Source organism: Phaethon aethereus (genome assembly GCF_964289735.1).
Source record: "Phaethon aethereus genome assembly, chromosome: 4".
NCBI lineage: Eukaryota > Metazoa > Chordata > Aves > Phaethontiformes > Phaethontidae > Phaethon > Phaethon aethereus.
The window spans coordinates 69,388,734-69,412,140 of NC_138578.1; the positions used below are offsets into that span (position 1 = coordinate 69,388,734).

The window sequence follows — 23,407 nt, forward strand, 5'->3', positions numbered from 1 at the left end:
GAAAGTGTTTTCTTTTCTTGGCAGTTATACAATTTCAGTGTGAGAAAAAGATTGAAAGTATTAATAAAAAATTAACTACAAAAAGCTGTAGTTTGCACTCCGACATTTACATTTGAATGTTTGAGAAGAACTGTGTGCTGTAGTAATAATGTAATTCAAAAGTACCGAATCAAAACTAGTTTTTAAAAAGCTGGGTGATACATAAAGTCTGATAGTACTGCAGCCTTGGTACAATTTGTTGTCAAATTAATTTATTATTTCTGCATATTTCTAGTTATGTTATAATATCAGATAATGATAATTAATAACATCAGATACTTGATATATCTGAATTTTTAGTTTGCACAGAAAGAATCTTTGTGTCTATTAGAAAATGAAAGTGCACTTGCTTGAAGTTCTAAGTAACCCATTCAAATATTCTTTAAAAAAAAAAGGCAAAAACTAAGGCAGAATGAAATAGCTCCATCTTTTAGTGTGAAAGCAGTAGGTTACTGGTAAGCTGAGCAGTAAAAAGCTAGGGAGGTTTTTTGATGGCTTTTTTTTTTTCTATTTTCTTTGGAGTGATGGCAGAATTAGAATTAAAACGGGGTAATACTGCTTATGGCAGGAGAGGCCTGAGAGGGGTTCCTTGTGACCAGAGCTGTGGGACCCACCAAGCTATGCTCTGCTGAGGTGCTGTGGGGCAGAGGTCTGATAAACTGGGCAGTAAATCCTGTTACCCAGAACGCTGCTCCCAGTATTCATTATGATTTTTTTGTACTTTAGAATAGTGGATATTTGGGCACATCTTAGAGAAATACCAGTTTTATTCCCTTTTTCATGCACTTTTCCTTATGCATGAGAAGCAGAACCTTCGAACTCTAAAATTAAACTGACTGTGCTTGTTGAGCGGTGTATACTGCATGAAGATATTACTGTATAACAGTATTGTCTTCATCACTCTGTTAGGTTTTCAGGTGCTCAAGCTAGGTTTGTTCTTAAGAAATCAGTTTGAAATAATACAGAAAAATAGGATGAAAAAGAGATCATCATATACAGCCCCCTTTTTTTATGACCCTGGAGTATTTTCAGAAGAGAAAATATGTACATAATTTTAAGCACATGTAAATCAAATTAATAAATTATTAAAGCATTTTACTTGTCATGTCTGTGTGGGCTAATCGTGATAGCTCATTATTTAAACATTATGTAATTGTATACCTTGTGTGAACAGCTGCAAATACTTTGCAGAAAGATTTATATTTCTTTTTTCACAGCATACTATAAAAGAATATATTTTTGTGCAGTACCGTAGATTAATGTAGATGTTTACTTATAACTTTAAAACTATGCTTGATTATATTAAAATATGAAATAGTTATAATATGCATGAGAACTAGAAAACTAGAGAGTTGTAAATTCATTTATGTGTTAATACCAATTTTAAGAGCAAATACTGTAATTACCAATAAAAGAAAAAGTTTAGCTTAAACAGGAGAACTGCCCCTTTGTAACAGATTCCCTCGTGGTTATTACAATTGCAAGCTTTGAAAGTGAAAGACGGTCAGATCTGAGTGGAGAGGCATCCCTTTACTGAGATTCTTTGAACTGCCCCTTTCATGTTGCTTTTCATACATATGGTTTAGAAAGTGGTTATGTTAGTTATCACTGGTATAATCATCTAAAACGACTGTGTAGTGCCTTATAGTTCACAAGTGCCATCTCACCATCCAGGAGGAGTGCCAACAAACTATTAAACATTCAGACTTGCTTAACACGCATTATGCGTGCCACTCAGCTGTTTATGCCATTCTGAACAAGTACTGTCACTATTTTTTCAGCTGCCTGGAAGTACCTGTACAAGTTATATATTTGTGTTTCTTCCAGAATTACCTGAAAGGAAGATTCATGCAAAATGAATGTTTTCTGACTTTAAAAAAACTGTAGTTTTACGTGGATTTCTTCTCCAGTGATGTTGTGAAAGAAGAGACTGGCAGCTCTGGGTGAAAGGGAGATCAATAGCATGAGTAGCAGCCTTTACATTCTACATAAATGATGTTCTGTTGTCTTTTTAGAGTGTGTGCATTTCTTGGCTTGAATGACAATATTTAAATAAAAATACAGTATTATTACATTTTCAGCATTTTGAACGATTCTAAAACCAGAACATTCATCATTCTTCTAACTGATGATACATATTTTAAAATATTTACTGGCTTCATGTTTGTATCCGTTGTATTACTCTGGTAGATTGTTACACATATGTTTATGTAATTAATTTTAAGACAATACAGCTGTGTGACTTGATATCACACTTTATTCCTTGAAGCAAACTGATTATATTCGTTCTAGTTCATTTCAGGGAATCAGGTGAGCTAAAGTAGTATTTAAGCTGCCTGACTTGGTTTTCCGCATACGTATAGTGTAATGGAATGGAAATGCTTGTTTGTCCCTGCACAGTGGTGCTATGTGGCTTGTTGCAAGCCTTTTTTTATCTTAAAGGAATGGTACACATATCTAAATAGTGCAAGAGAAACAAATATGGCATTAATTCATTTACCATTAGTGGTTTCAAAGTCTCAAGTCAAAAATAGCAGAATTATTCAATCAAGACTGAATTGCTATTGAATTGACTGTGTGTGGGTAGATTGTAAAGCACCCATTTGTGTTTTATCTATCACTTTCTAGTGCTTTTCTATTCCCTTGCTACTACCTAATAAAAATTTCAGTGACTGACTCTTAATTTCTCAAGTAAAGTTATATCGAGATTTGACTTGGAGTAACTATTTATACTGTCTCAGCTGTTTGCTCAGAATTTGATACCTAGCCTTGCAGATAGTAATTTAAATTAAAATACGATTTCCATTTTGAGTTAGCACTGTCTATCAGCTCTTCACTGCAAGTAAGTGATGTATAGCAGCAATTCAGAGGATAATGAAAATGTTGTTTGTATAAATAACCTGAAGGTATGATCTAATCAAATCTCTCTGGTCCTAACTTAAAACGACTATTTTGTCCTTGTCTTCTTTGAAATGTCATTTGCTCTCCATAGAGGTGACCATGATGGTGTTTACATTTTTTTCCTTACATAGATTCTGCAGTTTTCTTGTTACCTGTTTTTTTGTTTTTTTTTTTTACCTCACATCTTCAGGAATGCCTTAGAGGGAGTATCTTCGGGATTTCTGTGGGAGTTTCATACTTCTCTCCTAGATGCTCTTTTCTTTTTTCACCTCACTAGGTCTCTGTTTAGTCTCACCTACAAATCAGAATTGAGTTCATGAGAAACAAGTCTTTTAGCAAGCCTTACCTGCTTTTGCTACAGCAGACGCTGATCTATGCTGGTTTCATCTACGAGATGAGATTTTTCACTTGCATCTGTCTGGCTTGGTGGAAGTCATGTCTGAATTCCTGAAGTTCCTAATGTATTTTTGTTATGCCAGTATCTTTATGGGATACCTGTACATGTAAATGCTTATAGATCTGTAATGGAGCAGCAATATATCTCACTAGCTATAATTGAAATGACTTTTCACACCAGACAAGCTTAAAGGTGAATGTTTGGTTTGATTCCAGGGAAACAAAATTAGAAACAGAGTTGCAGAAGAGGACAAATAAGACAATAGAGATAATTTTTGGAGAGTATCTGGTACAACCGTGAGGGTTTTTTGTAGTTGTCACGTGAGCTTTTTAGTGTGTACTTCAGGCACAAAAGTGAGCAAATGGCAGCAGCCCATATTGTGGATGCTTTTTTCTTAGAAAAGGACTTCAAAATTACTCGGGGGGCTGATGAGCCCCTTTTTCTGTCCTCATTAGGCCAATCAGGGAAACAAATGTGACCTTTCTCTCTCTTCCATTGCTCATGATGTCCCTCTGCTTCTCCTGATTTCAGTTTTCATGTAGTTTATTTAAGTATTCCATTTAATGCAAATATACTAAGTGGTTCCTGTATAGTCAAGGAATTAGCAATGTTCTCGGAGTCCTTTGACGTTTTAACTATTGCTTTGCTAACTTCTACTTTAACTACCATTCCTGTTGGCCCCATTTTTAAGATCTTTAGTTAGAAATGATAGATCAAAGAAATGCTCTCACTGCATTCTGTAAAATTTACACTTCTTGGGGTTGCATTAGCTTTTCATGATCAGAAACCATAATTTATAGCAGAGTTTGTATCCAAGCGCTTAATCCAACATACTGGTTTGTAACATTTGTGTGCTTTAGAGACTCACTGTTTGTAAATAGTTAAATCTCTTTTCACTTTTCAAACTAAAATCCTTTTGTCTCTTTTAGACATCCCATTATGAATTGCTATCCATCAATTTAAATTCTGCTTGGTAAAAATGGACCTATTAATTTTCCCCTGCTGTTGTCTTTGTCATTCATTTCAGATGAGCAGGATGACTGTACCGTCTGGCACGTAAACTTTGCTTTGGGCCTTTCTCTAAATGTTTGTGTTTGATGTGTGTCCAAATCTTGCAGATTCTTTCTTTGAGACCTTTGTTAGATATGGCCTATTATAACCATTACCAGAGTTAAAATGTTCTTATTTTGCATCTTAATTTCAGTAATTCCTTTTTCTTGGCCAATGCAATGTTATCTAGTCATTTAGAATATTCTGCAAGATCATTTTCCTGCTTTGTAAAATCAGACTGTATTTATGTATCTGATTCTCTTTGTTTCTATCCAAAACTTATTCGTCTTCGCCTTTAAACTTTTCATGGCTTAAGTGCATTCTAGTATCATACTTCATCCTGAGATATCTATTCCTGCTGTTAATTGGCTCATCAAACCAGCCCACATTGGCCAGCTGTTAGTTTTCTTTATAGAAAGTCCCTGCATTCCTTATAAACATCTTTTTAGAAAATCATTTTTCTCCTCCAAATCCCTCCTTAAAGTCTTTTTGCTGTGGTGTCTAAATAAAAGCTGGACAAGACTTATCTCCTGGTGTGCTAAGAATTCTGCCTGTCGAGCTGACCAATGTCAGATGTTAAAAAAAAAAAAAACAACAACCCCCCCCCCAAAAAACCAAAAAACCAAAACCCCGAGGACTGGAGGGTAACTATTCCCTGTAGTTTAGCTGATCTTCAGTAGCTGTCTATGATTGTGCCCTTAGCCTGTGGCAATGCAAAGTAATTTGAGTCAGCCTAGTCATCTTTCATTGACTGCAAACTGCAACTTTTTATAGTTAAACATTTATTAATGCTTGAAACCCTTTTCTTTTACTAAAACTGTGCCCTCTTTCATTGAGAGCTAATGTAACATGAATTGCCTTGCGTTTGCTGTGGCTGAGAGTGTGCACATGGACAGTTACCTGGCAGTTATCTAGCGTAACAGTAACCGTACAGTTCACAGCAGACTGCCCATAATTCAGAAGGCACAAGCTGAAATACTTGCAAGTGGGGAAGGGGACTGAGAATTACACAAAATTCAGAAACATAATTTCACCTTGATTTTCACTTCCAGTGTGTTAGATTCTAGGATCTTGTATGCTTTTAATTTCTCTACTGTTGTAAAGTATATGCTTCACTGACCATATATTATTCTTGTCGTTTCTTCAAATAGAAGATGGGAGGAATTGGAGGATATGATTTCCAAGATGGCAGTGGCATTTTCTTCTTGAAAATTCATCAACCTTTTAGCATGCTGTTGTGTTCTTCCACTCCCTATTCTTTCCTTCCTGGGAAAGAGAGTCTGAGAGAGATTGTAACTTGCGAGCTTGTCTTTATGGACTTACATAAGCATGTCGTGGTATTGTAAAGGGATACAGTGTGAACGTGCACTCTCTCTCTCTTGCTCCTTTTATTGTAATCATGTGTAGGTGTTTGGGGTTTGGGTATAGTCAAAGAAATACAGTGAGTGAAATTTGGAGGTGGGGTTAAGGTTCCTTTAAGAGTTCATCAAATAAAAATAAGGAAAATATGTATTTATTTTTCCCAAAAGAGTAATCTCACTGTCGTGTTTTCCAAGATGCACTTAAGGCTGATATGTGAAGAGTAAAAATAATAGTTAATAATGATATGATTTAGGCAGTATGCTGTGTTTTATTCTTAAAAGCATTTCAACAGAGGCTGTCTTCTGGTAGTTATTTTTCAGAGGAAAAAGTTAAGTAGCTGTTATGTAGACTGCATGAGTTTGTAACAAAATTGTTATCGACTTCGGGTTTTATCCTAGTAAACGTGTTTGTTCTTCCTATTTTTTATGAAACTATATATTCTGCGTTTAGTATTATGAAAAACTGTACTACAAACATTAGTGTTAATAGCTTAGTATTTTAGTCCTTCACAAATTAATGCCTGTGGTAACTGGATGATTTTAGGCCTGTTCTTATAAACAAGGCCTTACTGATGTGCAAGTAACAGTAATATGTGGCAAAAACTCCACATTAACCAAGGTAAGCAGTATAAATGGGGTGTAGGAATCCCCTGTTAGACTAAAAATCGCCAAGAGAAAATCTCCAGAGCCTACAAATTAAAGACCTCCAATATCATTTTAAAATAAAGCCTTTTATGTAGTAGGAGAGCATTTTTTCAGCTGATAATCAAATGACACTATTATACAGGCTTACTAGATTTGCAAATTTACAAGTTTTTACAAGTCAGTTGGGTCCCTTCCTCAGGAAATCAGTTTAAGTTTTTTTTTCCTGTATTGACTCAAAGAGCCTGGTTGTCCTTAAATCCTTCTGAATATATTTGCCTTATAATTTGACGGCATTGAGTCAACACCCTTATAGGAACTGTAATGCAATAAAAAGAGAAACTGTTCAATATAGTTTCCAGTTACGTTAGGATCAGATTTGGAGGAACTGGAATGTACACAATAAAACCTGTGCAAGACTTGAGTTCCATGTTGTTTTGGAACCAACTAGTGCTTTTCAACATAAAATACCATTTGAAAGCTTTGCTGTACTTCCAATGGTTGTAAAATGATAAAAATTAAAACGTGTGTGATTCTTGAAATACACATTTTACTGTTTTTAATTTTCTGAACCATACCTTTGTGGAATTGAAAATTTCACATACAAGTAACTAAGCACTAATGTTTTTACTCAGTTAATTTTTTTACTATAGTGAATGTTTTTGCTGTACCATGTTCTGCAATAAAATTCTTTATAACTCATTTACATTTTTTACTTAGAAAAAATATGTAGATTAAGATGTACTTGGTGAACTCTATTTTGTAAAAGTCTTTAGATTACACTGGAATCTCCAATATGCATCATCCTTGCAAACAGAATGCACAAAATTTAGTTCTGTCTCAGGTTTTTGTGTGTAGTTAGCAGTGAAGTTGTTACAAATTTCTTGTGTGTATGCAGAAATAAATTTGTCCTTTATTTCAGATATGAATTTGTTGCATTTGACCGTATAATTTTAATTGTGGTTTCATTTTAGTTTTGCAAATTACGTTAATCTGAGGTACTTAGTTATTTTTATTTTGGCAAATGATTATAAAAAGAAAGAAGCTTATATTTGCATACACCTATAAAGAAAAAGATTACATCTGATGTGTATCCAATGAATAATTTCTAAGACAGTTAAATGGGCTGTACTTTCATAATTTTTCCTTTTTTCAACTTATTTTTAGTTGACTTGGAGCATATGCGCACAGTGAAAATTGACAAGCACCAACGATTTTGTCAGGAAAACAATTTCAGTAGCCATTTCGTGTCGGCCAAGACAGGAGATTCCGTAAGTAAGAAGAAGAAAATCCTTGTGGAGCTCTCTCTTTTTTTTTTTTAAGAAAGCCATTATTCTGGGATATGGCGTAGCAGTTTTATTATACTTCACATAAGAAATCATTGGCTGCTGCAGTTCCTTTTTGCCTACCTACTTGGGTGAAAAATAGTTCTTAATAAAAAAGTTCTTAAAAATAGTTCTTATGTGCAATACCCTTGTATAAGTGTATGTGTTCTTTATTAATTACAGTAGCTTCTCATCTGATTTGCAGTTTGAGGCTTACATTTTAATATGGAAATGGTGTAGCTTATACATCAGCATGAGAACTGAGACCAGCTAGATCTCTGTTTGCTGTCAGCTTGTAGTTAAATGCATTCCTTCAATGCAGGTGGAGTCTCATCTGTAGGCCATCAATATAGACACTTCCAACAGTTGATAATGTCACAAGACCCTGTTGTGATCAAAGTTTTTAATACGGGTCCTGAGCCATGAGAGACACTCCCTCTGCAGGTCCATTGAAATTTGAACATTCTGGTATTTGTAATGCTTTGCAGAGCACATTTTTGAACAATTTTTTGACTCTTGAGCTATTTGTTTTAGTTGGAAGCCTATGGAAGAAAAGTTTCTTTTTCAAATGACCGTATCAGTCTAATTAAATCACACTGTATTGTTTTGCTTGATTTCTGTCATATGCCTAATGACTTTGTCATTCCCATAAAACAGTCCTGTATCTGTCTCCTATTTATGATAAAATAGTTTACTTTATTTTTACGTTATTGAACAGTAAGACCATGTTCAATTATATGGAAATATAATTCTGTAACAAATGGAATCAATTGTTTTAAGATCTTTGATGAAACTTCTACACTGGACTGGCTAATTTTATACGATAATAGTTATTCTGTACAGTCTAACAATACTGCTGTTACAAATGCAGTAAATCCTGATTCTCCTTATAGTTTGTGTTAAATCTTTGGCATAAATTTTTGTCTAAAGTGTGAAAATTCAAGCTTTTTATGCTAGGAACAGAAGAAAAAATTTACAATACTTCAGTCAATGAAGTGTGCATCTGATAAAATGTATTTCTTTCTCAAGGAGACAGTCTTTTTGGTGGGATTTGATAATAAGATGAAAAAGCAGTTCTTTTTTATAAGGTAGATATATTTAACATTACAAATTATGAAGGAATCTTCATTACATCTTTCTAATTGATTCATGAATTACAGCCGCATCCCACTACATATACTGATTGTACTTTCTTTTAACGTACTGTTTAAAAACAAAAGTAAATCTGAACATACATAGAAAGCATTAACCAGAAATCTCTGTTTAAATATCTACTAACAAAAGAAGGTATGAGGTATGGTTTACAGTAGTTTATTTTTAGTTCAATATAGATTCGAATTAACTCTTTCACTGTTACCGCACACTGGCCTTTCCAAATCTTCATGTATTTGGGTACTTGTGCAGGAAAGACAGGGTGTTTACCCTAGACAGTGATTTAAGAAGAGGCCATCCATTGCTACTGTGGAGTAGCAGTACTCCATTACTAGAGGAATCTTAAATACTCAGTTAAGATAAATGATTTGTTTTGTTTACCTCAGATCTTTCCAACGTTTGCAAAAGATAATTTTATGTACAGAGAAAAGCGCAAAAGTCTCCTCAGGGGAGAAAAACTTTCACGAAAGATTTAGTATAACCAACTGTCTTACTGTCCATCAAATTACGTAACTGAAGCACTGAACTCATGCCCCATGTTTCGTGCACAAAGCATCCTCATGGCAGGTGATCTAGTGCACCTGAGAGCCCAGTGTGGGTTAAAGTTGGTCTCTGGAAAAGGTAAGCCTGTTCAGGATTTCCTGTCTTGCTGTGTGGATGCTAGTAGAATAGACCAAGTAGTTAAGAGAAAGAGAAATTATTTTGGAAGCTACTGTAGCCTGTTGGTTGTGCCACTAATTCGCTACTAGTTTCCATGCCAGGTGTAAGAAGAGATTGTGTAAATGGTATTTTTTTGAATTCTCATTGAAAATGACTAAAAGCACTTATACAGACCTTACCTTTTGGGGTTGGCAGCTACATGATGAAAAGCAATGTTTGTTGTTAGTTTAGATTGTGAGCTCAATTGAATAACCATGTAGCTTGCCAATACAGTGTTCAGCAGCAGTGCAAGCTTAAGCTGCTGCTCTTTAACATCTGTTGTGTTCTTTAATCTCATTTAAAATGCAGCTGCCTAAACAGTAAGATTGGTGGACTGGATTGAGATGAAGTGAAGCGGTTAGTTATGATAGCATTGCCACCCCATGTTATCTGTCAAACCATGTCCAAAGTCTGACTCTGCTAGGTTGGTGCATGCTCTGCACCATCTTGCCTGTTTCCTAGATAACTTCTGTTCAGTATAACACTCATAATGTTTTGCAAGACTCTTCAGAACAAATATATCATTGCTTGGCTTTCATACTGCTGTTTTTTAAACACGTATAGTAGAGATTTTGGTGATGGTGATGCATAGTTCTGCTCTCAGTTTCAGAAACCCACATCTCTATTGCACAATACTCTGGTAATATATTTTTGTGCTAAACATTAATGAATACCCTTATTCATATTTTATAGCACTGAGAGTAGAATTTGAGAGGTGGGCTGTGTGAAAGCTTGTTTAAACTTAGGTCTCTGGAGGCAGAGTGGAAGTGTTACTTAACAATCCAGTATACTGTTCATTGCTTGTACCATTGTTGAGTTATTTTCTCCAATTTTTAAACAAAATTGAATGTACCAGATGAGGTTCTTTTCAGATCTGTTTTGCACAGGTCATACTTTTGTATATCTCATTGTTTACAGTTCAAGAATGGTTTGATAAATTTGAAAAAACCTAAAGGATGTCTGTTTTTAATCATTTAAATGCAATTTAATTTTTTTCCATAGGTCTTCTTGTGTTTTCAGAGAATTGCTGCTGACATACTTGGCATCAAATTAAACAAAGCAGAATTGGAACAATCACAGGTGATTTTCCACAAATACATGTTTTTTCTGAGTATTTTATTTAATATTAAAAAAGAAATCTAATTGCAAATTAATAACTGTCCTTTAAAGCAAGCTGCATCTGTTGTTCTGAAGACAATTACTTTCACAACAGCTTTTAAAAAAATAATAATTCTTTATTTATCCATCATGATAAACTTGCTGAAACAAGAAAATATGTGTTCACAAAATTAGGAAAAAACTTCAGTTTGAGAGCTTTTCCTGTAAAAATAGTACCTAAAATTGTTTTAGAAATTAAAATCTCTCTATACGTATGCATATACAGGTATCATGGAAGACACATATACATTAATTACTGTGCATTGATGTCAGGTACAGTGTTAATGATAATTGTTCCTTTTTAATTCTTTACATATTTAAAAACAAATTTCATTTTACAACAGAGATTTAAGGGATAGAAGGCATAAGCTTCTGTGAGTGGAAATGTCTCAAACCAATCTTCATTGTAGTCACACAGGAAAAAATATTATTTGTCAGTCACAGAGTCAGGAATTAACTATGTCAAATCCTGTGTTTGGTTAATCTCTGATTTTATTTTTCGTTGTGTGCGTGTATAATACAGGACAAGAATACGTTCCTCAGTAGTGAATATCTGCCTCGGGGAATGAATATTGACATTGTAGTAACTATTTCCTATTTTATGCTGATGTGCAGATGAGAAATGAATCCTTTCTGGTTCAGCACACCCATTCTCAACAGCAGGCAGACCTGTGGAATCATGCGTTTGGGTAGCTATTACGGCCCCTGGCATCTGCAATTATTTTTCTCACTGTCCCAGTCCCAAATAATCTCCCCCTAAAGGACGTGCATAGTTTCTGCCCTTGCATTTTGTGTTTTGTTCTTTTCATTATGAGTGTTATCTTGGGGGTTTTCTGCCATTTCCTCTGCAGTAAGAAAGGGCTGAGAGAGAGGAAAATGTTTCCCAGCAATAGGTGGGAAGGTCGTCACAAAAGTTGTCCCTCATTCTCTTACATTGGTTAGTAGTGAGTTAGGGATGTGAATATAGCAATTTCACTGTGAATGCATGGGAAAACCCTGCTGCATGTCCTGCTCCGAACTGTAGCAGAGCTTTGTTGCAGTTCATGCTGTTCAGTAATTCACGTATGCAAATGGCTCTAATGAGAACATTGTTTTATGACCTTATGAATTAGTGAGGAGAAAATGTTTCCACTGTTTTTAAACATTTGAACTGGAACTACATTAATTACAACATAAGTACTTGCTTAATTGTATTTACCAGAGTTCAAAGTCACTTAATTTTTATCAGTGGAAGTTAGCAGATTAAAAATGTGTTAATTGTTCAAATAACAGGCAAGTACTAATATAACCCTTTTTCCCTTACCACCTCCTTCCTAGTTCCTGCTTCTAAAAATAATTTTCCTGCGAGGAATACTGTGTGCATAGGTTTAAACCAAAGATTTTATACGAACCCAGTTTCAGAAACCTCGAAAACAAAGATTATACTACTGAGGCAACCCTTACTGTATAATGATGTTTAACACTACAATACGCTTATTGTAAATTTAAATTCAATAAGTAAATTTACTTATTGAACTGAAAGGTTCTAGCAGTGTGATATCTTGGAACTGCTGGTTACCATGAATATTAAACAAGTACCACAAAACAAGTCCATAGGTTTATTTAAAAGAAAGGCCAAACGTTTCTTATGTACAGCTTGGTCTCCTGCTTTTGAAATATACAATAAATTTGTAATTTCTGGCAGTGTCTTGCACAGCAGTGTTTACAATCTGTGTTGAAGTGGTTAGCTAGAAAACTTTATTGCAAACAGTAAAATGGTAAAATATACTTATAGTGCATACCTAAAGCAAAGCTAAGGAGCTTTGAAAACCTGTAATTTGTAGTTAGAGAAATACTGTGTCTTTTCAATGATCTTTTACTGCAAAGGTGCCATCCATCAATTGTTCTGAGCTCTATGATTATTTGCATATAAATAATTTAGCACATAGAGAGTTCTTTTGGTTGTTTAGCTAGCACTGGAACTCTGTCTTAGACCTCTCTGCGGTGGTGTGTTCTGGTAACTCAGGTGTAAGCTTGTAGATAGGTATGCAAGCACCTTAAATTAAAAAGAGAATATGAGAAATGGGGTTATGCAGAAAATTGTAGCTTTCTAAAGAAAATGTCTGGTTTTAGGTTGTTTTTAAAGTAAGAACCTCTATATAGCCCTGAGTCAAGAGTACCTAACTTTCTACGTCAAATTGGTATCAGCTTTAAGTAGGATTCTTCCTACCTTAGTATTATGATTACAGTTTTTAATTTTGTTGGGTTATTGCAATGGAATATGCAATATGTGGATCAGACAAAATTGATATTACACTAATTGCAGTAGCAATAACCTATAAATATCTCATGCATAAATTAAAAACTCACTGTGGCCCACACATTACTGTTAATGTGAACCCAAGCTATAGTGATTAAAAAAAAAAAAGGTAACCCGCCCCCAAGAACAACAACAACAAAAGTAGAAACAAAGCTGGTAAATGGAGTTGGACAGAAAAGAAACTTCATTGTTGCCATTCAGGTACAGCAGATGTCACTACGTGGGGCTACGCTGTGCATGTAGCTAAAGAGTGAGAGCTGGAAGGCAGCTGCTTGACATTGCAACATTCTGCTAATCAAGCGTAGTTTCAATCTATTCCAAACAAACAATAGTTCTTCGTTACCAGTAAAACATTTGCTTCCTTTCAGAGTGCTATTTTGAGTGGGCCTTAGGAATTGCCCAAATTTAAGTCAGTGAGAAACCAATGGGAATTGTATTGGAGTGTCTCTCTGTTAGCTGTATCTTAAGGTTCCTTGCTGTATGGAACCAAATACGTTGGTCACTTGTAAGATAGGAAAGGTAAAGTCTATGTAAAATTGGAGAAGGAAAACTTTAACCTTCATGTCCTCAGGGAGATGAATAGAAGGACATTTCTTGAGAGAAATTTATTAGTCTGCAGTGGAAAAGACTAACTGAAGTAATGTGGTGATGCTGTTTCCCAAAACCATAGAGCGGATCTCTTGGCTGGTTAGATGCCATTACTAGGTTCCTGGTTTACCACAGATTTTTGCTATGACAGGTAACAGGTTACTTAGTGTGGTGCTTGTTTTTATCTTTTTTTTTTCCCCCCCTTCCATCTGTAAAATGGGCACAGGGCTTCCTTAAATTGTAGAACAGTTATGTGAATGTGTTCCTTAAAATTTTTAGGCATTTAATACTCTAGCTATTGGACTGTAAAAGTAGATAGATGGATGCTAGATAAAGAAACAAATAAAGAAACAAATAAAGAATATAATAGTAAATGTGACTCATCCTTAAATAAATTTTTACAAACGTGCACTATTTACACGCTGGATTATATCTTCAAATTTTCCATATTTTGTGTAATGTGAGGGTTCCTCATTGTGAAAAATGAGAAGGTTGTTGCTTGAATATGTTTGTCAGAACATCAGATGTCTTCATTCCGTCTAGGTGGTAACAAAGTATAAGATGAAATACTGAGTTTGTGTAAAATGCCAATAGTGAAATACTATATGTGAATTATGTTTTATTTTGCATTTTTTTCATAATTACTGATTGTCTAATATTGAGAATACCCTTTAAAATTATTTCTCACCTTTTTGATTTTATGCCTGAAGATCATATTTGTTGTGTTTGAAATCAGCTATGATTGTCACAGTCACTAGGAAGATCTAACTTAAAAGTGACTCACAGGTGGTTAGAAATAAGTAATAGGAATCCCAAACACATTATTTTAACTTGTATGAATTTGCGGGGCTTGAGTCATGACTTCTGAGCTTTGACTGGCAGAACTGCAGAAGCTCTTGTGAAAAGTGGATGGGGTTCTTGGTCCCCTTCAAATTAACAGCAAAAATTCTGTTAATTAACTGCAAGAATAAGCCTTAGATATTTATTTACTGTGCATTGTTTTAGAAGACAGCTGCAGCAGTTTAAGATATTAATGCAACCCAAGCTATTTGTTACTGCCCTTTTGCTGGAATTTATCACTCCCACAGCAGAATGAGAAAATGGAAGGTGATCATGTGCCTTGGCCACATCAGGGTGAAGTTGAGCAGCTTAGCTTAAACTGCTGCTGAAAGTTGTTTTTAAGTGAAGCTGCCAGACTTTGTGCTGAAGCGGATGAGGTGCAAGTACACGTTACATTCCACCAGCTCTCCTTTGGCAGCAGTGATCTCCAGCAGAGGAATAGGACAGACATTTGGGGGTGGTAAGTTTTTAAACTGTCTCAGCTAGAGCTACTAAACCTTGTGTGTTAACATGCTGAGATGACTGTTAATCAAACCTTTATTTGGTCAAAACTGTGGTGAAACAAAGAACTAGATTACTCTTTATGCGTGACTGGAAAGTAGAGCATGTTTTTGAAGTGGAACAGTTCCAAAGTAAGAAAATTGCAGATTCTGACTTATTTTCAGTCCTCAAAATACTCTCCCTTTTAAATCGCAAGGGTCTGAGGAAATTTGAGGAAATAGCTCCTTTACTAATCAAATGTTTTTCTTTCTATACTTTTTACTTTCAACTGTAGTATAAAAACTGCATGGGGTACAGCTTTGTTCCTTGGCATTGGCAAGAGCTAGCATTTTTGTAAGTGATGTGTAGTTTTCTCTCTAAATGCCAGTTCAGCAAACTAGGGTATGTGTGCCAGCTTTGTACACTAAAATGTTTGGCAGATAAATCAGATGTGGAATTCAGAGGACCTGCATCAGGAAAGATTATTTCTCATTATTGACAGTGGTTTGAACCGTGGCAATGATGTGCCTGACACAGAAACTGATACAAAGAAGCTCAAGTTTTTAATTGTCCTGAAGTTAATAGAAGAAATGTTGCGGTGGTATTTTTTTACTCTTATTTAGATTAAATTCCTTTAGAAAATCCAAGTCATTTATGATAGTCACTTTCTTGCTACAGCATGCTCACGCATGGGTCACTAACCTGCCTGTGTTTACAGGATGGGATTTAGACCAATGGTTTGAGGCACAATTAATTGCCTACTGATTGCAAGACTTTTTTTTTTTTTTTTTTCTCCTCAGCTCTAGTCAAAAGATTGGTATGAAGAAAGTAGGTCCTGTGAGGTCAGATAACACTCTTTAATGCTAAAACTCCTCCTGCCACCTTACATGGGATTTGGCAACCTTTCCCTTGATAACATCAGGCCAGGAGTCCAGTAAATCATGTGTTGTCCACTAGATAAGATAATATGAATGTCATCAATTAAACTCAAGAAGAGTACATCAGCAGCTAATAAATCCAGATCCCTTACCAGCCAATTCAATTATTGTTGCTTGTTTGACATACAGGTTTTATTTACAGAGGTAATCTTTAACATACACTGTTTATGTAGTCATATAATCCGGTTTATATATTGTTTCCTTTAAAATAATAGTATTTATTCATTTATCCATTCGTTTTAACCTTGAAAATATATTGTGTAGAAGTTGAAGTATTTAAGAAAAAGCTATTAAACTGGTTTAGGTTATATTTCATAGCAGACCTACCTCTTCTGTTACTGATTTGCTGAAATTGTTCTATGAATTTTTCTCCCCTTTGCTTGAACGCTGTATTGATAGTGAGAACACTTTCAAAAGTTTTGTTTTTTCTTTAAGAGGAAAAATGAAAGCCTTTTGTTTTTATATGAAATAAAAATCAAAGCTTTACAGCACTTAGATGTGAGGTTGTTAATTTATATCACTGCTTTTGATTATTTATTTAGTTATAATGCAATAATTATGTAATGGAAAAGATGCATGTGTACATCTACTTGTTACAATGTTTATTAGGAAGCTAACTAAAGTAACATTTAAGTACCCTAGACTTAAAGGAATAGGCCATTGTCATCTCTTCTTCCCCTGAATTGTCTTCCTTTTTATTCTGTCCCTTCTCTTACTTTAACACACTTCCGTTGATTGCATGTATGAATGTTTCACTTCGGTGCTTTGAAAGGGCACGTTCTTGAAGAAGGTTGAGAAGCAACCCTGATGCTGATAGTGATGCGTTCAGCTAGGCGTGTTGCTCTTGTATCATATTCAGCATAAGGGCTGAAGAGAAACCTACTTTTGTTTTGCTTCTGCATAGTCTTTTTATGTCATTCATTTCATTCTTTTCAACTACTGATCAATCTCTCTGGTTTTTTTCCCCTTCTCTTTTCTTTTTACATTCTTCTCCTTGCCCTCTATCCATTATGTTGATACATGATTCACAGCATGTTGTCAGGGCAGAACTAGTGAAATATCCTGAAGAAGATAACCAACACCACAACACTTCCAACTGCCAGAGCAAAGTCTGCTCAATGCAGTAGTTCAGGTATTAATGGAAAACTTGGGTGGTTTTTTTTTTTTCCAAGGTGCATTGTTTTTACATGAAAGTAACAACTGTTACAGTAAGTTCTGTTGGAAAAATATATTTTGTCTCTTTAAGTACTTGAAATACTTAACATATTAATTTGGAACTCTGTGTGCAATTACAGTCTTTCTGATAACCAGAAAGTTCATAGAAACTTTGAAATACTTCATGTTACTGTATTAGGAAGGTCCTTCAGTGCTGTATATCGAAAATGTTACATAGCTGCCTCAGATGGAAATGGACACAAAACTGGAATCTCATTTCCTTCTCCTAATATAGGAGAGACCGACAGTCTTATCAAATGCTTTGTAAATAGAATGGGTAATATCTGTTGGATCTGTAGCAGAAAATAAATATTTATGGTATGCAGAGGTTCTTCTTATGTTACTTCAGTCTCTAGTCAGTCTGCCTATGAAAGCTTTTTTGAAATATTGTATTTGAAATTTGTTTTGAATTCTGTCCATATTTTCCTGTGAAGTGCTTGGAGTAAAGATGGAAAGACAAACTTATATACAATTTCCAACTACAATTTAGGCATACATAGTCTTTGCAAACAAATACTGTTTTACTATTTCCATACAAAACAACTTTCATGGAAGTAAAACAGTATTCATTGCTTTTGCAAAAAAGTCATGTTCCACTTGTAGTGTGAAAAACTACCAAGGTGCTGCCTTCTGCATAGTATGGATAAACTGGTATTTAGAACAAGAATTAGCACCTGATAAGACTTTTTGTAAGGTAATGAAAAAAACCCTAAACAGTGTCTGTTTTGCCTAATTTTTTTCTCTTCGTATTTTGTACTAAAATATTTGTTGAATGCTTTGTCAGCATGAAGGTTATATTTTCTGATTGTTATTGTGTTTTCTTCTATGACAGAGGGTGGTGAAGGCAGATATTGTCAACTACAGCCAGGAGCCTGTGACAAGAACCGTTAATCCTCCTAGAAGCTCAATGTGTGCAGTTCAATGACCATGCTATTCTTCTCTGTTTTGATACCTTTGGCGGTCCTCCTATCTTGACACAGGCTCTGGGATTACCAGGAACTTTGTTTTAACAGTGATCGTCGCCACAATGCAATTAGAGGTTTCAAAAATGTATTGCACCATTGTGCGTTGAGAAGCAGCAGTCAGTTTTCTGACTGGCTGAAATTCAAACATGAGACCACACACTATGAAAAATTAAGATCTATATTCTTTTAAATTATATTTAAATAAAGCAGTATAACTGTGTTTATGTGTTTCCTCCTATCTACTTGACTGATACCAGAATAAATATGGATGAAGAAGTCCTGCATTCAAAATACTTCTAAAGACGTCACCACGGAAGGGTATTTTGCCAAAGCATTTTAAAACTTTTTTCTTTTTTTCTCCTGTCATCTGAACTAACACTTGGCAAAATGTAACTTGGAAAAGCTATTGCTGGAATAATTTTAAGCACGTAATATATTTTATCTAGGGATAATTTGGAAAGTATTCCACTAATATATATACATAGTGCAAAATGTATAAATTGTATCCAGTAAGAAAGAGTGCTTGAAATAAAGCTCTAATATAAAAATAGTTACTCTTCAGAAGTCTCAAGGTATCTCCATGGATGCTCTGAAAAATGCTAGTGTTTTTGTGTATTTTTATTCCCACATCAGCATTACTTCTTGCGGTAGTAGATATGCTCACGTGTCTTCATGAATATGGATGAACCTCAGTCAACAGTTTGGGCTGTAAATGTTGAGTGATGTATTCAGCGTGCATTAGAAACTGTTGATAGATCAATTAGGATCAGTCATTTTTAATAACCAACTGAATGATTTTTGGCCTGGTACTGTTTTCTTCTAGGTCAGAGTAAACAACAAATAAAAAACTGTCTGCTCTGTGATCATCACATTTCTCCTCTGTTGCTTTTCTAGCAGTCTCTTTGAGACATGCAGTTCACTGCTGGCACACCTGAATAGAAAGCTAAGGAGAGGAAAAAAAAAAATTAAGCCAACTTGATTCCAAATCCAAAATCTTTTCCTGTTTTACCTCTACAATGTGTTCCTATAAAGTACAACAAAACATTTGGATATTTAGAGAATTAGTAAGGCTGAGGAAGGAAGCTTGTAATCACAAGTGAAAATGCTGAGGTCCTTCAAGTGAGTGTTCCTAGTAAGCTGTTCAAGCAAGGTCTTAATAGTTGGAACTATTAAACTATTAATAGTTTAATAAAATAGTTAAACTATTTTAACTATGTTTAAAAAAAAAAGATTGCAGATGGCAAAAATGTGCTATTTGTTCTTATTCTGGTATATTCCAAGTTCATTGAAAAGCAAAGTTCATTTTTAAACCATACAACATGCAACTTGACGCATAGTTTTGTAACTACATGATAATGACTTAGTGTTGTAATATTTTATCATTCAAACGTGGGAAATTCTAAGAAACAAGCTGAGATACTGAAAAATTATTCAACACTAAGGTAGGTGTGAATTTGCAGTAAACTATTTATTCTAGGGTTACAGTCGTGTTCTTGTCTACAGTCTCCTGTCCATTAGGGTTCGTGTCCCACTGCATAGCTTTACCTTATAGTTAAATGCAACTGAAAGGTGAGCTATCTTCCACTACCACCAGATGAGAACTTCTCTTCAAACAGTTTTCCTGAAGTAGCTGATAAGTTTACAAGTTTATGGCCTCCAAAGCATGTGGTAAGTTTTTCTGAATGCTCAGATTTGTGGTGTTTTTGTGTCCTGAACTCTGCCCATATGTTCAAATATTCTTGAGAATGGCCTCCCCTCCGAGGAGCTGAGCACAGGCGGGCTCAGCTAGATGGGCTAGACCCATCTTCCTCTAGTGCGTGTGAGTCAACTTCATAGTCGTGCTTCCCAAGTAAGATGTAGCATGGTCTTAAAAACCAAACTGCTGTTCTCTTAAAACTTCTGTAATCTTGCTTCTCAGAAGAAAATGCTTTTTTCATAGCTTAGTACGCAACACCCATTATTACTCTGAATAATAAAAAACTTCTGCTTTACATTTGGGGTAATCCTGCAGTATGAAGGCTATCATACATGTCCAAGCTACTTTGCAGATGGATTTTATGTCTCTGACTCATTGTGATCTTTTATTCTCAGTGCCTGTTTTTTCTAGCTGTCTTTGACTTTTACATCCTTTGGTGTTTTATTCCCATTCATCTTTTTACCATTTTCTGTGTTAAAGCCCTACCTCCTCTGAAGATATTTTTGTTTACATTTCCAAGCTGCTTTCATTCTTCCCCCCTAACATACATGTATCTTATTCACGCTAACCAGGAATCTCTTGCCTTCTGTGCCCCCAGCCCCTCCTTTTGCTGCCCCTCTTAACCTCCTCAGATTTTCTGTATTGTATACTGACTTCCACTCTCCCTGCCTTTCCCTGCCCTAGCTGCCCCATTTAGATCCATTACCTGTCCACGTTTTAATCCTTACAAATGAGCTTTGCTCTTTTTGCTCAGCCCTGGGGACCACACCCTGAGCTTTCGGATTCCAGCTGCAGTCTAAATCCTTAGCTGTGGTAGCTGCCTTTGAAGTGCTGCAGCAGCTTGTGGTTGAAGATTCAGGGGTGCCTTTGCCATCGGTATGGCCAAGGAGCACTAGGCTGAGCAGAAAGGTCAGATAATTCTGGAGGATTAAGCAACACGGAGAGAGGGAGTAGACCCTGTTCTGCAGGGAAGGCAAAGGCTCTCTGGAGACTGGTGGGATAGAAATAAATTTAGTCAGAGAGGTGTGTAGGAGGAGGCAGACGAGCCACTGCCCCGTGCCTGGTCTCCTTCCATAAGTGATGTCCCACTACTGATCCATACAATTCACATATGGTGGAGTTTAAGTATGTGCCATATTAATGCATTTAAAAGTTTTTTGCAGGGTGAGAACTGGTTGAAAGCAATCCAGCAAACGGTAATGAAGTTAAATAATGCAGCGCTTTCCAAACGTGAAGTGACATATGCTTAATGTCCGTTGACATAGGGAGCAGGCTGGGGTGGGCGGGAAGCATGTTTTTTCCTGAAGCTGAGGCCAGATGAGGGGAGTAAATGTGCTCAGGCCTTGATCTTACACAGATCCACGCTGGTGAAGTCATCTGCCCGCTCAGAGCTGTTGTAGCTGATCATTTCAGTAACAGCTCCGCAGCTAAAAATTGTTTCTAAGCAGCTCCTCGCTCGGGTCAGTCTCGTGAGATGTGGTGGGTACCAATAGGTACATCGTGTCTGGCTGGTGCTTTTAAAACATATTCAAAACATTAGACTCATGCAGCTTCCTATCTTTTGTGGTTCTAACATTTGGTGGGATCAAATTGAGTGTCTTTCACAAACAGCAGTGTGAAGGTATTTTCCCTTATGACCAGCTGCTGTGAGTGCCAGAACCTGCAACGAGTTCATGGTCTCCTCTCTGCATACATTGTTCTTTTGACAGTTCATAAAAGTTATGAAAACACATGAACTTTCTTTTTAGCCAGATTAACTTAAAAAAAAAAAAAGTTTTAAAGGACACATACAAGAAAAATGATGTGAAGTGTGCTGTCTTGAATCATTTGAAAATTGTTGGTGCTATTTATCTGCATCGCTAGGCACCTATTTACCAAAAACCCTGTTCCACGAAGCATTGTTTGGGTTCAGCTGGAACTAAAGGGCTTGTGGATCAGATGGCTTCTTTTATACTTGTCTTCAACCCTTTCAAAGTAAATCTTGGTATATATAACTAGAACTGTACTGTCCTGTTTATGTTTTATCATTGACAGAAAACTAAAGTACTGTTCCTTAACTTAATTAACAATTTTATAACAGGAAATTTTCTGCAGGAGAATTTTTCCTATTTAGAATACTTGCATCCATTTCTGATGTAGCTTAAGAGTTTGTGAGAGGGGCCTGACAGATGTATTTAAAGTGGCATTGACTTTTATAGAAATTATATTTACAAAACTGATGTGATTAACTGCTTTTTTTTTTTTTTTTTTCCTGGAACTTGAGCATTATGTCCCAAGAAAAGAGGTTATTCTACAATGTTGTATTCTTTTCTTTCTCAGTTCAAGTACTACTGCTTAACATATCATCTGATTTCCTTAGGCTCTCTTTATTTAAAAGCAACTCATAACCACTTAAAATGTCAAAATAGTTGAATGCTGCTGAAAAGAAAAAGCCAAAATTTATCCATGTTTGCATAGGGGTAACGGCATACATATGAGATTAAAACTCCAGTCCAGATAATTATCGTTAGGAAGCAAATTTATACTCTGATTTCAGATGCTATGAATAGAATGTGATTAGAATTTAATGTGCTACAGTTTTATTTGCAAAATACACAGGTCCTATATAAAACCTCTTTTTATAAAATACTCTCTAGAAGCCTTGGGGATCCCTGTTTAACTTGCAAATGCCGAAGTTTGATCTTCCCCAAATAGAAGATAGTGAAGCTCCTGAGTTCCACGAACTGATTTCTATTTTCAGCTTCCCATAGAGAGCTGACTGTTCAGCCAATTTAAACTTTTTTTTTTTTTCTTCTACTCCACTTCATCTTCGTTCATTTTGGCACCATTTTGAACTGGAAAACTTCCAGTTAGTTAATTGGCCATTTGCCTTGTTTTATGTGGGGGTGATGTCAAGTGCTGAAATAACCAATTGACTGAAAGCAATCTTGTTTCAAAGCTTGGTCAGAACCAAACCTCAGAAGGTACCAATTTCAGGTTTGTTTTGTATTTAACCGCTACACAGCTTTCCTTATCCTAGTGGACGAACCTCGAAGAAGAATATAGATTTGAGGTCAAGAGCTTGTGTTTGCTCAGATACCACATTTAGAGCACTGAATTCTGGAGGAAATGGGAGTCCAGATATTTTTTTAATTTTACTTTCAAGACTTTCTCTACCTCTGCTCTCTAATGTCGTATTGGCAATCAGTTTTTATAAAATATTAATTCAAGTTACTGTTTGAAAAACAAAATGTGTCAATTATACATTGGTTCAGGAAAGTTTTTCTTTTAAGGATGCATGGACAAAACTTTGTTGTATAAGGTATCACTGGCATTGGTGAAGGTGTTTAATACACATTAATAATCATCTTGTTATAATCTGCTAAATATCCTATATTCTGCTTTCTACATTTCTTATTTAAAATATTCCTTAGAATGATAACTATTATAAATCCCAAATAAAATACCAAACTGATTTTAACTAATTCGTGCCTCAGAAAACTGGATCCTGCAAACTGCCCCAGGCAAACATTTTTTCTTTGCCAGCTAAACTCCATTTCTGTCCTTTCCTGGGCTGATCCATACCAGGTAGCTTGCAAGATCGTGACCTACTAATCCTTTTTGATTTCTGGTGAGCTTTTAAAAACAAAGTAGACCAAGAAACATCAAAGGAGGATTTAAAA

The 23,407-nt window shown here is 35.5% G+C and overlaps 1 protein-coding gene across 3 annotated transcripts in view; it reads left to right on the top strand.

Annotated features, from left to right (window-relative positions):
- Positions 1-18,093, top strand: part of RAB28 (RAB28, member RAS oncogene family) — a gene marked incomplete at its 5' end in the record, with an annotated part of 66,459 nt that extends 48,366 nt beyond the window's left edge. Inside the window, 4 exons of one of the 3 annotated variants that reach the window (XM_081998974.1) lie at positions 7,558-7,661; positions 10,569-10,646; positions 15,227-15,285; positions 16,912-17,344. In XM_081998974.1, the coding sequence (XP_081855100.1) occupies positions 7,558-7,661; positions 10,569-10,646; positions 15,227-15,285; positions 16,912-16,996 (326 nt within the window). In that variant the 3' untranslated portion in view covers positions 16,997-17,344. Of the gene's footprint in view, positions 1-7,557; positions 7,662-10,568; positions 10,647-15,226; positions 15,286-16,900; positions 17,345-17,916 lie in introns of those variants that run through there. The other 2 variants (XM_081998976.1, XM_081998975.1) reach the window with 2 other exon arrangements.
- Between the last annotated feature and the right edge of the window lie 5,314 nt (positions 18,094-23,407).